At 44.4% G+C, this 16,139-nt stretch overlaps 4 protein-coding genes across 4 annotated transcripts; 2 read left to right on the forward strand and 2 right to left on the reverse strand.

Annotated features, from left to right (window-relative positions):
* Window positions 1–340: 340 nt before the first annotated feature.
* IL334_003450 (uncharacterized protein) lies at window positions 341–6,119 on the reverse strand (the record flags this gene model as incomplete). Its single annotated transcript, XM_062935180.1, has 24 exons — window positions 341–467; window positions 536–815; window positions 874–1,001; window positions 1,056–1,279; window positions 1,336–1,452; window positions 1,516–1,794; window positions 1,858–2,094; window positions 2,156–2,329; window positions 2,385–2,497; window positions 2,547–2,736; window positions 2,792–3,133; window positions 3,187–3,351; window positions 3,406–3,624; window positions 3,675–3,990; window positions 4,050–4,143; window positions 4,194–4,605; window positions 4,660–4,854; window positions 4,908–4,990; window positions 5,051–5,148; window positions 5,203–5,348; window positions 5,406–5,475; window positions 5,529–5,641; window positions 5,697–5,906; window positions 5,976–6,119. The coding sequence occupies 24 exons, from the start codon at window positions 6,117–6,119 to the stop codon at window positions 341–343; spliced, it is 4,476 nt and encodes a 1,491-aa protein (XP_062791231.1).
* Window positions 6,120–6,744: 625 nt separating this feature from the next.
* Window positions 6,745–12,340, forward strand: IL334_003451 (uncharacterized protein; the record flags this gene model as incomplete). The annotated part of the gene is made up of 27 exons (XM_062935181.1): window positions 6,745–6,956; window positions 7,063–7,577; window positions 7,639–7,680; window positions 7,740–7,849; window positions 7,911–8,116; window positions 8,175–8,465; window positions 8,525–8,642; window positions 8,699–8,756; window positions 8,810–8,827; window positions 8,876–8,921; window positions 8,977–9,303; window positions 9,355–9,484; window positions 9,542–9,763; window positions 9,831–10,079; window positions 10,138–10,221; window positions 10,282–10,396; window positions 10,468–10,541; window positions 10,596–10,608; window positions 10,658–10,803; window positions 10,863–10,977; window positions 11,030–11,073; window positions 11,129–11,362; window positions 11,446–11,588; window positions 11,652–11,677; window positions 11,762–11,945; window positions 12,026–12,115; window positions 12,190–12,340. 27 exons carry the CDS (start codon window positions 6,745–6,747, stop codon window positions 12,338–12,340), a joined length of 3,963 nt encoding a protein of 1,320 aa, XP_062791232.1.
* Window positions 12,341–12,464: 124 nt separating this feature from the next.
* IL334_003452 (uncharacterized protein) lies at window positions 12,465–14,299 on the reverse strand (the record flags this gene model as incomplete). Its single annotated transcript, XM_062935182.1, has 11 exons — window positions 12,465–12,569; window positions 12,626–12,759; window positions 12,830–12,929; window positions 13,018–13,063; window positions 13,119–13,204; window positions 13,259–13,368; window positions 13,424–13,492; window positions 13,551–13,934; window positions 13,987–14,046; window positions 14,104–14,189; window positions 14,253–14,299. 11 exons carry the CDS (start codon window positions 14,297–14,299, stop codon window positions 12,465–12,467), a joined length of 1,227 nt encoding a protein of 408 aa, XP_062791233.1.
* A 526-nt stretch (window positions 14,300–14,825) lies between these two features.
* Window positions 14,826–15,832, forward strand: IL334_003453 (uncharacterized protein; the record flags this gene model as incomplete). The annotated part of the gene is made up of 7 exons (XM_062935183.1): window positions 14,826–14,939; window positions 15,005–15,069; window positions 15,134–15,241; window positions 15,300–15,395; window positions 15,458–15,554; window positions 15,626–15,720; window positions 15,784–15,832. 7 exons carry the CDS (start codon window positions 14,826–14,828, stop codon window positions 15,830–15,832), a joined length of 624 nt encoding a protein of 207 aa, XP_062791234.1.
* Between the last annotated feature and the right edge of the window lie 307 nt (window positions 15,833–16,139).

Genomic DNA, 16,139 nt, shown 5'->3' on the forward strand with positions numbered 1-16,139 from the left:
GTAGATATGCCGTGGTACCCTCTCAGTGCACGTTCGGAGTTGCGGAACGATGGTTTCGCTCTGGGTTTTGATTCTATCTGTTGTCTTGCCAGATAAGATATACCAAGATGCAAGAAAGATGAAGGATTGTCAAGTACAGAGAAGAGAAAGAAAACAGTGACAGGCCTGAACTTTTACGGGGTGTGAGGGGTAACATGATGAAATGCGGAGCTCCACATCCTTACAATCCGGTTAAATAGTAATCATAATAATATCATAAAATTCTACAAATAACTTGTACACAGCATGGAATACCTGAAGCCCAAACTTTCATCACGAACCGTTCATCGTCCATATCTTTCTATTCATCATCATCTTCATCCAAATCTGACATCTCGATATAAGCAGGTTTTTTCGGAGCTGCTCTGGCTCTTGGAGCTGTCTTTCTTGGCGCGACAGGTGATGGCTCAAAGTCATCTACCACCATCCTATTATCCAGTGCTTTCTCTGTCAGTCTCTCTTTATATGTGTTACACGATAATTCGATCAGACTTACGAATCGTCATCAAAATCAGACTCAGCTTCATCCTTTACTCTTTTAGCTTTTGCTGCAGGTGCTCTTTTGCCTTTAGCAGCTGCAGGCTTAGAAGGTAATGTCTCAAGATCAGATTCATCTGATACAGGTACCGATGCCACTGCCTTTTTCTTTGGGGCAGGTTTGGCTTTGGGTTTTATAGGTGTGTTATCTGAATCGGAATCAACTATCGCTGTCTTCGGTTTGGCTTTCAATGCCGTTCCCGTGCTTGGAGCAGCTTTGGGCGCTGGTATGGTGTATACTGAAGACGCATGAGATTAGTGGCTGTCATCACTCTTTTCTATGTTCAGAAGACGCACTATCATCATCCGAGCCATCAAGGTCCATCTTCGTTTCAATCTTCGCTTTTACCTTAGCAGCAGGTTTCGCTGTGGCAGCCTTTTTGGTCGGCGGCTTCACATTCATATCTTCATCTGATACGTTTGTACTACGTTATCATGTCAACTCATAGCTTTCGATTCTAATGGACGGTTGAGCTCACCTATCCCGCTTTACAGGTGGATTTTTGGCCGGAGACGGCTTGGCCGAGGAAGCTTTGGGTTTAGCTCGCGGTTTAAAAGCAGCTTTGACGGGTTTGAAATCGTCTTCTTCGTCATCTGTATCTTCTCCAGCGGCACGCTTCTTCTTCTTCAGAGCGGCTTTAATCGCTCCTTTTGCCTTGGGTTTAGCTCCCTTTGCAGCGAGAACATCATTGTCCAGGCAGAGCTGTGAGATCGGTGTTTAGCCAGTGAAAAATACTCAAAAGCCATCATGTCGCTCACCTGCCATTCTCCAAGGAAGTTATCCAGATCAGTATTCCAGATATCTTGAGGAGAGAGCTTAAGCAGCTCAATAAGTTCTGCCTCTTTGGAATCTCGTTCAGCAAGAAGTTTGTTGACCTAAGCTTCACCGTTAGCTCCTGGGTCAACCTGAATGCAGCTACGTTCTTGAAATAGACTCACCTTCTCAACCGTCAAACTCCAAATAGCCATTCCCAAAAGATAGTCGAAGTCGCTAGCCATTCCTTCATCTTCTTCGTCCAAAGCTGCCTCAGTCTCACCGGATTCTTGCGCTTTTGCCTTTTTGGGGAAAGGTCGGAATTTCAAAGCTCTCAGCTCATCTACAATAACAGTTTTCTTCTTGTTGTTCACACTCAATTCTTTGGCAATGATCATATTGACGAATCGAGCTTGGTTAGATAACTTTTCGAATTGCTTGTTCAACTCATCGGCGAGCCATTGCTGTGTTGGGGGTAAGATCAGTACCCACTTTGAGAGTTTGTGAGGTGTCAATAATTTACTTACCTTTCGAAGACCATAATATTCCAAACGCTTAGCAAAGAAGTCTCCCAAGATATCCTCTGCAGAAGCGTACTTCCTAATTTTTCCACTAAGATCGAAACAGACCATGTTACCGGTACTGAGAGTGGTTGCCATCTTAAATCGCTTCTCCAATCCCTCCTCCTCCGCCGCTTTGAGCGCCGTCTCTGACATATGAATCTTAAAGTGAACGGTAGACTCGGTATGGTGCTCTTCATAATCCTATAGCGCGCACACGTCAGCGGTACCACTCTTTCCCGACAGTATCATAGAAATTATTAACCTTGATAGTAGCAGGGACTTTATCTGTACCAGTTGTCATCTCTTCAATCATCTCTTTGAAGTCTTGAGTCCATTTTCGAATGGGTAGTTCGGTGATCTCAATGGTCTTTTCGTCTAGCTTCTCGATGATACCACTGACTTTGTACTTGTCTTGTTCAATGCGCTCGATGGAGCCCTGTAAACAGATCAGTATCAGCTGCATAGCGACTCAGTGGGGTCAAAGCACTGACCTTAAAACCTCGGAACCAGGGGTTCATTCTCTCCTGTTCCTCACCGCGCATCAATCGTCGCAAATTCTCCACTATCTGGACGGGGTCATAATTGGGTATGGAGGTACTCCAACCTGAAAGGAGAAGTCAGTGAAATCAACGGGGGATCAGAAACTCATTTACCTGTTCCGATACCATCGGCACCGTTGATCAACACTAGGGGTACAGTAGGAAGATAGTAATCAGGCTCGATGCCCATACCCTCTTCGATTAGGTAATTAAGCAATCCTTCATCAGCAGGATGGAATATAGCTCGTGTCATTCGTGGAATATTCGTATAAATATAACGAGGACTGGCCGCATCTTTACCACCCTGTCAATCGCCTTATTCAGCCACATACCTAGGCAGCAAAAAGGAGATGACTTACAGCAAGACGAGTACCGAATTGACCGTTAGGACTCAGCAAGTTGATGTTATTACTACCGACAAAGGTCTGAGCGAGACCAACGATAGTTGACGCCAAAGACTGTTCACCGTGATGGTAAGCGGTCTTTTCGGACACGTAACCGACCAGTTGTGCAACTTTAATCTCTTTTGTGAGATTCCTTTTGAAAGTAGCGAACATAACTTTCCGTTGACCTGGCTTCAAACCATCTGCTACAGATGGAATGGATCGAAGGTTGTCTGCCATGGAGAAAAGGATCAACTCCTTGTTGACGAAGTCGGAGATGGGGATAACATCGGTATCATGATCGAGGAAAGTACCGGGCTAGCAATGGTCAGGTCAGCTGAAAGCCCTATCGTTATCGGGAATCAACTTGCCTTGAACTGTCTTAGCCACTCTTTACGGTCATCTGCTTTTTTCTTGCTGAATGCCATATCAATGAGTGCCCTGTCCTCGGTTTTGAGCGTATCAAAGGCGATACGATGTCTCTGGAGGTCTGCGAAGTATTTCTGAGCGTCTTTCGCTTCACTCGTTCCCAAACCCTGTCAAAACGGATAGGTTAATTATCTCCCTACATTAGACTTACTCCAACTTACCTTGTAGTATTTGGACTCCCAGCCTCGCCCATCATTGTTAGCACCCTTCCATTCTTCATACTGAGGCATAGTGTAGAAAGTTTGCTCTTGCTTCCCTTTCCACACTTTGACGATTGGCGTGATGAACTCGAGCAGGAAGTTGGGAATTTTCAATAGGGACGGAAAGGAGTGATCGAAATAATTGATCAAGAGACCTTTGATATGAGAACCATCGTGATCCTGCAAGCTTTGATCAACTTATGCACAAACACCTAGGGCTTCACACTCACTTGATCAGTCATGATCATCAGATGACCATATCGTAGACTATCCACCGTTGAGTAATCCTGACCATGCTTCAAGCCGAGAATTTGCTTGATGTGCTGAAGTTCGGTATTCTTTACGATCTGATCGTGACCGGCTTCTCGCACGTTCAACAATTTACCACGAAGAGGGAAGACTCCGTACTCGTCTCGACCGACTACACTCAGACCGGACACTGCCAAAGCTTTAGCGGAATCTCCTTCTGTGAGGATCAGAGTACAGTTCTTCGCGTTTCGACCACCAGCATTATTGGCATCTTCCAGTTTAACAATACCACCGACTCTATGGGTGAGTCAGCTCGATGCTCGACGGTTTATAACACTTTATGACGATGAGCTTACCTGCTTCTTTTAGTTCCATCGGTCTTTTTCAAAATCTGATCTTGCTTGAATCGCGCCCAGCTCAGAACATTGTCAATGATACCAGTCTTAGCAACTATGGCAGTCGTAAGCTTTTGTCTGCTCGCAGGCGGGTCATTGACTCACCCTTCTTGATGAAGTCTTCCGATAGATCACATTTACTTCCAAATGCTGAAGATTTTAAGGTCAAGTTCTCCTTTGTTTGGGAGTCGAAAGCAGGATTCTCAATAAGAGCATTGACGAAGATCCACATATGATTCTTGACTTGGAACGGTTTCACAGGAGCAGCTTTATTCTTCTTTTTGATTTGATCCATCAACTTGTTTGCGAGTTGAGTAGATAACATATCGACGTGAGTACCACCCTTGGTAGTAGCAATGGAATTAGCGAAAGAGACCTGTTTCATCTCTCCGTCCGAGAGGGTGAAAGCGATCTCCCATCGTTTATTGACGACCTCGTAGACAAGGGGAGGTTTGCTTATGGCCGCACCTTCGGCTGAGGTCGCAGCACTCGAGGAGTTCACATACATCTCAACGTACTGAGCAGAGGACGTCAGCAAGATAAAGTGCATCGCTTGGGATATGCGACGTACCTGTTTGAACCCCTTAACCTTTAATCGTTCTTCATTCAGGAAAACCTTAATATCTTTCACCGTACCAGCTATATCATAGACACGCTTCATGAGAAGAGCATTGGTGTCATCATCAATTCCTGTCATGCCAAATCTCTTCAGATCAGGTGAGAAGGTGATTCTCGTCCATTCCTCGTTTTTCTTGTTTTCTGTAATCTGCAAGCGACTAGTCAGCTTTAATTCCAGAGCTTCAAATAGGGTTTATTCACTTTCGGTGTTCCCTTGTTTCCCATGTTTTCGGAGAATACTTGTTTATACTTCTTGCTATTGACTTTGTCGGCAGTCTCGACGACTATGAAGGTTGTCAGCGTTCCTGAGACGGTATAAAGGCGTGGTGCACAGTCGCGCTCACCGAACTCGTGAGAATAGATGTTAGCCAACTTGGCACCGTAACCGTTACGACCACCCGTCAACTTCTTTTGATCATCATCAAAATTACTTCCCGCCAATCTAAGTGGACCACAAGGTCAGCTTGACAAGTGTGATAAGATCTGCTGTACTCACAGATGACCGAATATCAGCTCTGGAATCATGACTCCTTCCTTTTTGTGCATTTCTACTGGGATACCTTTACCAGTATTGTAAACGGAAATGGTGTTCTTCTCCCGGTCGATGGTGACTTTGATCGCATCCATGGATGCATCGTTGACCTGGTCATTGGATACCAGTCAGCTAGAGGTTATAGATTGAGACCAAGATGTACCTACTTTGTTATCTGCTGCGTTGACTAGGATCTCGTCAAAGATCTTCAGAAAACCGGGTACGAATGTGATATCCCTTCAATGTGACGTCAGCTTGACAGCCAAGTCGTTTGCAGAAATGAAACATACCTGAATATCATTCCTTTTGACTCTTCATCGAATACCCACATCTTCTGCGTAACAGCTTCTACTGATCCAATATAGGTATCGGGACGAATCAAGACATGTTCCCGTTGAGATAGCTAGAATGACGTTGAGTAGGCAATCCAAGGCTGACAGGGAAATGATCAGACTTACCTTCTGATACACTTCACTGGCACTCTTCTTCTTAGCAGGAGCGGCGGTGCTAGGACCAGCTCCCAAATCATCGTCATCGTCTGCGATTTTTGCTTTTGGCTTAGCTGGTGAATCCACGAAATCAGACTCGACTTCTGAGATCGAATCATTAGGTAAATTTTTGGCAGCTAAAGGTGCTTTCTTCGTCGTAGCTTTCTTAATTGCTGGTGCCTTTGTTCACACCAGCTCACGTCAGCGCCGAGTAATGCTCGGTTCAGGTTGAGGAAAACGATCACTCACTTTGGGAGCTTTGGGAGCAGCTGCTTTTTTAGCAGGAGCTTTCTTTTCGGCGGCAATCTTCTTCGCTTTGATAGGTTGAGCTAAACCCTCTGATTCACTACCTCCATCTTCGACTTGAAAGCCATCGGATTCACTGTCTGACATAACGAGATGACGGTCCGTGTGGTCTCTGAGCTTGAGTGATGTGCTGATAAAAGATCGTTTGGTCAGATGAACGAAGCAGGCAGGTCGATGTCCGATGAGTCTTGATGGCGTAGAAAATAGCTTGAAGGATTTGGTAAACGAAAGCAGGTGAAAAGTCAGCTTGTTATGAATCATCTACCATCTCATATGGTCATATGAATATATATATATATGTATATAAATATATTTATGTATATATCTTGACTGGTTGTTGATAGACGCGTAGGATTGAGCTTTGTTGACTTTTTGTTTACCTTTCCAGGGGTCATCCCACGTGGTCACACATAGTGACGTGGCAATAAAGACCCAAGTGATAAGGGGTTTACACAGCATGTTCCTTTGGATTGATAACTGCTGTCGTCACCATGTATATCACAAACTCACTTCGGTTATTTACTCGACATATATCGCGTCTTAATTACAGCTTCTGACTGTTTTGGATCATTCGCAGCGGTCCCATTGTGACACTCTTTCACGGGAAAAGAACTTGATCGGATTTAGATTACCTGTCATTTACAGGTCAATAACTAGCGAACAACAGGTCTTGAGTGACAAGCGCCTGAGCTCATCTGCTGACATCATCGACATGTCGCGTCAACAGCAAAATCCATTTGATGACTTGTTGTCCGACAACCCTTCTCACAGTCATCAAGCCGTACATGATGACCCTTTTGGAGACGATGAACCAAATCTGTTCAGCCCTTCGAACGGCACGCCTTACGGTCAAGGAGCGAGGAATGGACCTGGAGGATCATCTAAACCCCAACAAGGTTACGCATTAGATCCTTTCTTTGACGAGTGAGTTTGTCACGAGTGACCCGCACTATTGAAATTCGTGATGTGCAGACATCTCCGGCTACTAGCGTACTTGGAACACCTCACTCATATCTGGTGTTACCCACAGTGACGATGAATATGGTGGAGCTGGTCAATCTGGCGGATATATGGCTCCTCAATCGTCTTCGACAGTCAACGTATCACGTTCCTTTGGCAGGTCTGATCCTTCTCTTCTAGAATCACACATGCCATTATCTCAAGCAGGAGCCGTACCTGCTGGATTTTCTGGACCCTCCGATGATGGGAAATATCATTCTTCTTCCTCTAAAGCTTATGGAGCCGGTGGAGATATCTTCGAAGATGATGAGGGACCTTCGGCGTATGCTTTCAGTGCGCCTGGTTCAGGTCCTTACGCTCAGAAGAAGCGATCCAGATGGCAAAAAATCAAAGAAGATCATTTGACGGATGTGGATTGGACATTTGGGCTTAACAAGATGCTGGGTAGAAGAGGCAAATTTGATGGAGTGCCAAGAGAAATATCACTGAATGATGCAGAAGGAAACAGGGTGAAAGGATATGAGAAAAACTCGGTTACCACTGGAAAATATGGCCCAATTACGTTTTTGCCCAAGTTCCTTTTTGGTAAGTGGGAGATCTCTCAGCTACTGTAACAGCGCACCCAGCTGACAAAAAGTGCTTTCAGCCGAATTCTCAAGATCGGCGAACTTGTTCTTCTTGTTTACAGGTAAACACTTGACTTCACCTCATCCCTTTTACTGCAAACTAACCCCCTTACGTCTATAGCTATCATTCAACAAGTACCGAATGTTTCGCCGACTGGTCACTATACTACTATTGTACCTTTAGCTGTGGTGCTGATAGCGAGTGCGTTTAAAGAAATCAAGGAGGATTTGGTGAGCTAGCCGTTCAATTGTAGTGATCACACGTGACCCGTGACTCATGTTATCGGGATAGAAACGGCACGCTTCGGATCGGTCACTGAATAATAGCACTGCACAAGTCTTGATAAACCAAGCTTTCCAACCTCGACCATGGAGAAGAATACGAGTTGGGGATATTGTTAGACTGGAAGCGAACGCATTCATACCTGCAGATATGGTATTACTGAGTAGTAGCGAGCCTGAAGGACTTTGTTATATCGAAACGGCGAACCTGGATGGGTACGCACAGTTCCTACACCGCTGTCATTGTCGCCGCGTTTTGCTGACATCACTGTAGAGAAACCAATCTCAAAATCAAGCAATCTCACCCCACAACAGCAACCCTGACGAACCCTCAATCAGTTTCACTGCTTCGTGGACATCTTCTCTCTGAAGCCCCTAACTCGTCATTATACACTTATGACGGTACCTTCCATCTCTCCTCTGCTCTCCCTGGATCAGCGCCAACCAAACTTCCTGTGGGACCTAATCAAATGCTTCTACGCGGTGCGCAGCTAAGAAATACAGAATGGGTTTATGGAATCGTTGTCAATGGTGGTCATGAAACGAAACTGATGAGAAACGCTACGTGAGTGACATATTCGTGTACTCTGTTCGATAGGAAGGTTTTCCTGATGTCTGGTATAGTGACGCGCCAATCAAGAGGACTGCCGTTGAGAGACAGGTCAACAGGCAGATTTTGTACCTTTTCGTCTTATTGCTCATCCTCTCCTTGGTATCGACGATCGGAGGTAGTATTCGAACGGTAAGTCGGGATTTTCGTTTTGCGTTGGTCTGCTTCGCTCATCAGTTTTTGAATAGGCTTTTTTCAACAATAAGAGTTGGTATTTGCGTTTAGGTGCGGTGAGTCCGAACAAGGGTAGGTTGCACCTTTCGATTACTCCATCTTAGATCTGCTGACATCATCTATAGCTCGGCAGTTCATCGAAGGTATGCATTATTGACTGGTGTATATTAATAATACTGATGGATATACAGATCTTCTAACATTCATTATTCTGTACAACAACTTGATCCCCATATCGTCAGTGCAGCTGTACTCGCGACTTAGCAATGAAATGAGCTTATGGATGTTATAGTCTTGTCATGACGATGGAAGTCGTCAAGTTCCAGCAAGCTTCATTGATCAACTCCGATTTGGATATGTATTACGCACCTACCGACACACCAGCATTATGTCGAACGTCCTCTCTTGTCGAAGAACTAGGTCAGATAGCATATATCTTCTCAGACAAGACTGGAACTTTAACGAGGAACGAAATGGAGTTCAGGGAATGTTCGGTATTTGGCACAATGTACGCTCAGACTGTCGATGATAATAAGAGAGAATTGGGTCAGAAAACGTTCGATGTTCTTAGGCAAAGAGTTATGGAAAATAACGAAGAAGGTGCAACACTTCGAGAATTGTAAGTTTAGCTCTTGCCAATAGCAAGGATTATACTGAAACAACATCAAAGCTTGTCTTTGCTGGCTGTCTGTCACACTGTCATTCCAGAGGAAAGGGAAGGTAAAATGGTTTACCAGGCTTCAAGTCCCGACGAAGCCGCCCTCGTGTCAGGCGCTGAACTTCTGGGCTACCGATTCCATGTAAGTTTATCGGTCTCAATGTCCGAGATTCAGGTCCTGATGTATCACATCTACTAGACTCGAAAACCCAAGTCCGTCTTCATAGACGTTGATGGACGGTCTGAAGAATATGAAGTCCTCAACGTCTGTGAATTCAACTCTTCTCGTAAGAGGATGTCTACTGTGGTCCGAGGGCCAGATGGGCGGATCAAACTCTTCACCAAAGGAGCAGATACCGTTATATATGAGAGATTGGCTCCGGAACAACAATTCGCAGAACCAACTTTGGTGCATCTTGAAGTGAGTTCGACCTCCTTCGCTTCCGCCATCTGATTATGATCATCAAGCTGACGGTACTGTGAGTTAGGATTACGCAACTGAGGGTCTTCGAACTCTTTGTTTGGCCTATCGAGAGATCTCAGAAGATGAATATGCAAAATGGTCTGGCATGTACGATAATGCTGCTTCTCAAATGCACGGTAGAGCAGATGCTCTGGACCGAGCAGCAGAGGCGATCGAACAAAATTTGATCTTGCTTGGTGCGACTGCCATTGAAGACAAACTGCAAGACGGTGTTCCGGATGCAATACATACCTTACAACAAGCTGGAATTAAAGTGAGCAATCAGTATTCATTAGATGTTATAGAATTTATAGCTTACAGTCGTTGAGTAGATATGGGTATTGACCGGTGATAGACAAGAGACAGCAATCAACATTGGTCTATCTTGTCGACTTATCTCCGAATCGATGAATTTGGTATGTCCTATTGATCAATTGGATTTGACAAAATGCTGGAGTAGCTGATATCGCCTGAAGGTTATCATCAATACTGAAACCGCTAACGAGACTTCTGAACTTCTGAATAAGCGTTTATTCGCTATCAAGAACCAAAGAATGGGTGGTGATGTCGAGGAGCTTGCTTTGATAATAGGTAAGCCAGCTTTTCCTTCATGCGGAAGTTTTTTGATAGTAAGCTGACAATAATCGTTCGTGAAACCGAAGACGGCAAGAGCTTGACCTTTGCCTTGGAGAAAGATTGTGCCGATGTCTTCCTTGAATTGGCTATCATGTGCAAGGTGAGTTGTGGTTGCGCCGTATGTGCAAAGGTGGCTAATCAGCAACGAATATAGGCCGTTATTTGCTGTAAGTCCACGCGAGAACCTCATTTCGATATCGTCTGATCAGTGAACAGGTCGAGTATCACCTCTGCAGAAGGCCTTAGTCGTCAAATTAGTCAAGCGAAGCACCGATGCACCTCTTCTTGCTATAGGAGATGGCGCCAACGACGTCAGCATGATTCAAGCAGCTCATGTCGGAGTTGGTATATCGGGTGTGGAAGTAAGTTATCCTGCGTGATTGGTAGAGCAACACAACTGACGTTAGTCTGTTTCCCTAAGGGATTGCAAGCTGCTCGTTCGGCGGATGTGGCCATTTCTCAGTTCCGTTTTTTAAGAAAATTATTACTTGTCCACGGTTCTTGGAGCTATCAAAGGTTGACCAAATTGATTCTGTGTATGTCAAGCTATCTTGAGAATGATGACGTCATGCTAACTCCATGATATAGACTCTTTCTACAAGAATATTACTTTTGCATTGACCTTATTCTGGGTATGATTTCTGCCTACTTGTATTCCCATGATCGGATACTAATGAAATTCTACAGTATTCATGGTTCAACGATTTTTCCGGACAAATCTCTTTCGAAGGATGGTCAATGTCATACTATAATGTCATTTTTACCATTTTACCTCCACTGGTGATTGGTATATTTGATCAATTCGTATCTGCAAGAATGTTAGATCGATATCCGCAATTATATCAATTAGGTCAACAAAATCATTTCTTCACTCCTGTCAGATTCTTCTACTGGGTAGGAAATGCTTTCTATCATAGTGTGGTGGGTAAACCTTTCATTGGAAGATTGTTGAGTTCGTGATTGAAGAGAATGTGAACAACTGATTCCTTTCATTCTATCGATAGGTACTTTTCTTATTCTCTGTATTGGTCTTCAACAACGATCTAATCGCTTCAGACGGTAAAAACTCTGGACTATGGGTATGGGGTACAACACTGTACCTTGCGGTACTGCTGACCGTATTGGGTAAAGCCGCTTTGATATCAGAGTGAGTTCCGGTTTTCCTCAATTTTGTTTCGGTAGTCAACGTTTCTAATGTATGACATGATAGCGTTTGGACAAAGTACACTCTTGCGGGTACGTCGAAAAATCTGGTTTTCCCCTCTGAATGAGATTGTGTGCACGGAGATGTTCCATTTACTGACCTTGTATTGCGCTCAGCCATTCCCGGTTCATTCGTGTTCACCATGGTCGCCTTACCTCTATATGCGATAATAGCACCTTTATTGAACTTTTCACTGGATTACAAAGGTATAGTACCTAGACTATGGGCAGATGCTGCTTTTTATTTCTGCCTCCTGTTATTCCCTGTCGTTTGTCTCTTAAGGGACTACGTATGGAAATAGTAAGTCTTCAGATCCCATCTTCACCACGATATAGCTAGAGTGAATCAAAAGCTAATCATTCGGTTTCTGGTTCGCGTAGTTATTCGAGAACATATCATCCCACATCATATCATATCGTGCAAGAAATACAAAAATTCAACTTATCAGATTATAGACCTAGACAAGAGCAGTGAGTCTGTCAGCTAGTATATGAGGTCAAACATGGGAAGTAGCTGATATATACTGATTTGCCCTTTTTGGCAGATTCCAAAAAGCCATCAAGAAAGTGAGGGCAACACAGCGTATGAGACGTCAAAGAGGATTCGCATTCTCTCAAACTGAGACTAACGATCAAGATCAGACTAGACTTATCAGGGCTTATGACACTAGTGTAGCCAGACCTTCGGGTTATTAAGGAGAGGGGCAAAATCATAGTTGATCGTAAAGAAACAAAAAAGGAGGAAAATCGTATTTTGATTTAATATCTGATTTCTACGAATCAAGTGACAGTAGAACCACGGATATGCATGTCATCAAATTCAGAAATCTAACAACGTTTCTGGGTTCGGTATTAAATCTCTCGGTGGTGGTGTGAGAGGTGGAGCGAACATCATATCAGGAACGTCACATGACATTCCGTCAATCTGGAATCATTCACATCAGCTTAGGAACTTGATGGACGATTCGTTAGCTAGCTTACATCAATATCAAAACACGCCCAAGGAAGTTCTCTAGAACTGCCTGACATTTCCGCGTGAACGTACCGCAGCTCATCGCCGGGTGGACCGCGAAATAACACCAGTCGTAGCGTTTTACCCGTCGTCCACGAGTCGCCTGCACATCGGAAACATCAGATGCTTGTCTTATGGTGCGACGTATGAAGCGGAAGGAAAATCTTGCTTACCAAGTTGAGGCATGAGTATAGCTCTGTCACCAGTTTCGAAATTAGCCGGTTTGTTCTCGGCCGTTAACAGCTTGGTTGCCAGCTGATTACAGACAATCACCTGCGGGGAACGTGATCAGCCCACTCATGCAAAAATGATCTCAGATCTGTATACCCGCTAGCAGATCATCAGAAAAAGGAACACTCACGGCACACCGATGTAGTGTAGTAGCTTGTCCAATCTTCTGTTTGACTCTATATCAGACATTTGTCAGATCGCTATGCTTTGATCATACACTATGAAGCTTACAGCTCCATGATCCTCCTTCTTGTACCCATATCGAGACCTGGTTGCCGGAAATGATGGCTCAGAGTATCAATGACGATCAAATTGACCTGGAACTATGGATTAGCTGACGGAATGCAACAGCGTCTTCGCAAATCACTCACTTTCGGGTGAGCTTCTAACCAATCATCCAGCGTATGCAGAAATGCTATCATTTGTGTTTGTGTCGGTATGCGAACAAAATGAATACCGTGGAGGATATCGCGCGGTAGTGCTGCACAAGATCATCAGCTGCCACTTCGATACATATCGAAGAAGACGGAACTTGCTTGAACATGCTCGAGTAGCTGTTACAGCTGCCATTCTTACTCTTTCTGCAGTTATACCTCCTTCCGTATCTAATTAATGCAATACATTTGAGCTCACGATTCCACCGCTGTGAACCGGATTACTTACCGATGATCAACACTTCTCCGGCCTCTTCTTCCGCCTCCTCATCATCTTCCCTTCTACTTTTGATCTTCATCGTCCTAGCATTCAGGACGATCCCCAGTGCGAGTGCCGTCTTTCCTCCTCCAGGTGGTCCAGAGATCTCTACAGTCATCCCTGGTGTTATGGCAGCACTCTCATCTTTTTCCTTACCCTTCCTTGATGCTCGGCTAGAAAACGATGAGTGACGAGGATCTTTGAAATGGGCAATGAGATTGTCTATTGATGCGGAAGAAGTTGAGAAATGGGGTAAGTATGAGGATGACAGTAGGTCGGCAGCTGTAGATGCCTGTACATGCTTTTGAGATAATAAAGGAGGCTTGGGATCTTGGGAAGAAGTAGATGGACCAGCTGCTCAAATAATCAGTTCACAAATCCTTCTTGTTCTGAAGAATTGGCTTACCTTGATAGCTCGCAATCTGCTGTAATAGATTGTCAGCTTGATGTTCCGGTATGCCGAGTTCTAAGCATTCGTTTCATTCAGCGTCGAATCGATGTAGTGTGAGATATTGGTTCGTACCTGCGACCAAATCACTCGCTGCAAACGTTCGTATATCAGCCAGTGTTTTATAGCCAGCATCGTTAAGAGCAGATTTCAGTTGACGTCTATCGTGTGGATGGAAAGTATCAGCTTGTGCACCGAGCACCGCCGGTAGATCCTGAGCTTACGGTACATTGAGCCGTGCTATAGGCTGGTCATGACCTGCCGGTGACATGTTGGACTTGACGAATTGGCAAGAATTGGAGATAAAAGTCGCGTTCGAGGTATATATATCAGATGAGGTGGACAACTGAAAGTGGAGGTGAAAACACCAGACAAACAACAAAGTCACTTTGTGCCACAACAAGCTATTGCCGGGACAAAAGCAGGGATGAAGGACACGTGTCTGCCATGCATACAGCACCTGGGGCCGCGTTTGCGCGTCGACAACGTTAAAATGATGATGATGCATGAAAGTCGACCACTATGAATATTGGCTTTCATTAGTTGATCAGAATTCATCATCCTATTGACCCCCTCAATTCTGTATTGGTATCCACAGCTGCACCGAAGCTTTGTCCATCACTCCTTATCCGGCGCCTGCAGCCTATACAACTCCTTCCGCAAAACAAGCAGACTCCTTTCCTCGGGATTCACTTTGAACCCAATTACAACAACAACATGGTAAGCTCAATCACCCTACGTCTGATGATATGCCAAGCTGTTTTCTCTCTGCTGATGACCTGCTTTCTTAGTCGGTAATGGAGCTGAACGGTGGCTCTGTGGTAGCGATGATAGGTAAAGATTGTGTAGCGATCGCTTCAGATCTACGATTAGGAAATCAAGCTGTTGGTGTAGCATCGAACTTTGACAAAGTGAGCAATTGGCTATCTATCTTATCGTTATTCAACAGGTCATAAGCTCATTCAACATTGACTAGGTCTTCCCCGTCAACGATAAACTCTACTATGGTCTTCCTGGTCTTGCTACGGACGTGTACACATTGTACGTTGAACCACCTTGCTGGCATTCTAGTTTACGACCTGACTTGTCTTGGTCACGATTGTAGAAAAGAACACCTCAGATTTCGAGTAAACATGTATAGAATGAAAGAAGAACGAGAGATAACCCCCAAAACCTTTACCCATCTAGTTTCCAGTACATTGTACGAGAAGAGGTAAGCTGATACGTGGATCCCCGTGAATTGGTATTCAGCTTACCATCAACTTGTATAGATTCGGTCCGTTCTTCATAGAACCTGTTGTAGCCGGTCTTCCTACCGCTACAGAATTAGATCCTCATCCTAAACCTTTCATCTCTACCATGGACACGTAAGTCTGATCTCCGTGATCAAGTGGTGACTAATCGGCTAACATACTTTTATGGATTGTAGTATCGGTTGTATAACAACACCAAAGGATTTTGCTGTAGCTGGAACAGCTCAAGATAAATTATATGGTGTAGCTGAGGGATTATGGGAACCTGATCTTGTCAGTCAGCTGGTACTTTGGTCTCCATTTAGCTAGCTGACACGTGATCCACATCATTCGAATCTCTGTAGGAACCCGAGGATCTGTTTGAAACCATTTCGCAAACATTGTTGAATGCTGTAGATCGAGATGCTTTGAGTGGTTGGGGTGCCGTGGTACACATCATGTAAGTCTACCGATGATTTCAAGCCACACCTCATCAACACTAACAAATCGTCTCGCTGTATAGCACCCACAAGGAAGTCATCACTCGCACCCTTCGTGCAAGGATGGACTAGTTGTTGATTGTCAGAAGAGGGGAAATGGGCAATAGAGAGTCAGAGAATACGTTAACGAATTCAACCACATGTATATCACTCATGAATGCTTTTCCACTGGAGAGATCGATAACGTTTCTCTCACAGGTCATGTCATCCTAATCATCGATGCGGACAAGAAATTTTGCAACATCCCAATACTGACACATATTTATACACTGACCGACTGAGTAAAAGGATCCGCCAGTAGCACTCAGCGGGCTGTCTGCAGAACGAACCTAATAAAACGAACCGAAACGACGTTGACAACCGCAACATTGATGATACG

This window comes from Kwoniella shivajii, chromosome 4, assembly GCF_035658355.1.
Source record: "Kwoniella shivajii chromosome 4, complete sequence".
In the NCBI taxonomy this organism is placed as follows: domain Eukaryota; kingdom Fungi; phylum Basidiomycota; class Tremellomycetes; order Tremellales; family Cryptococcaceae; genus Kwoniella; species Kwoniella shivajii.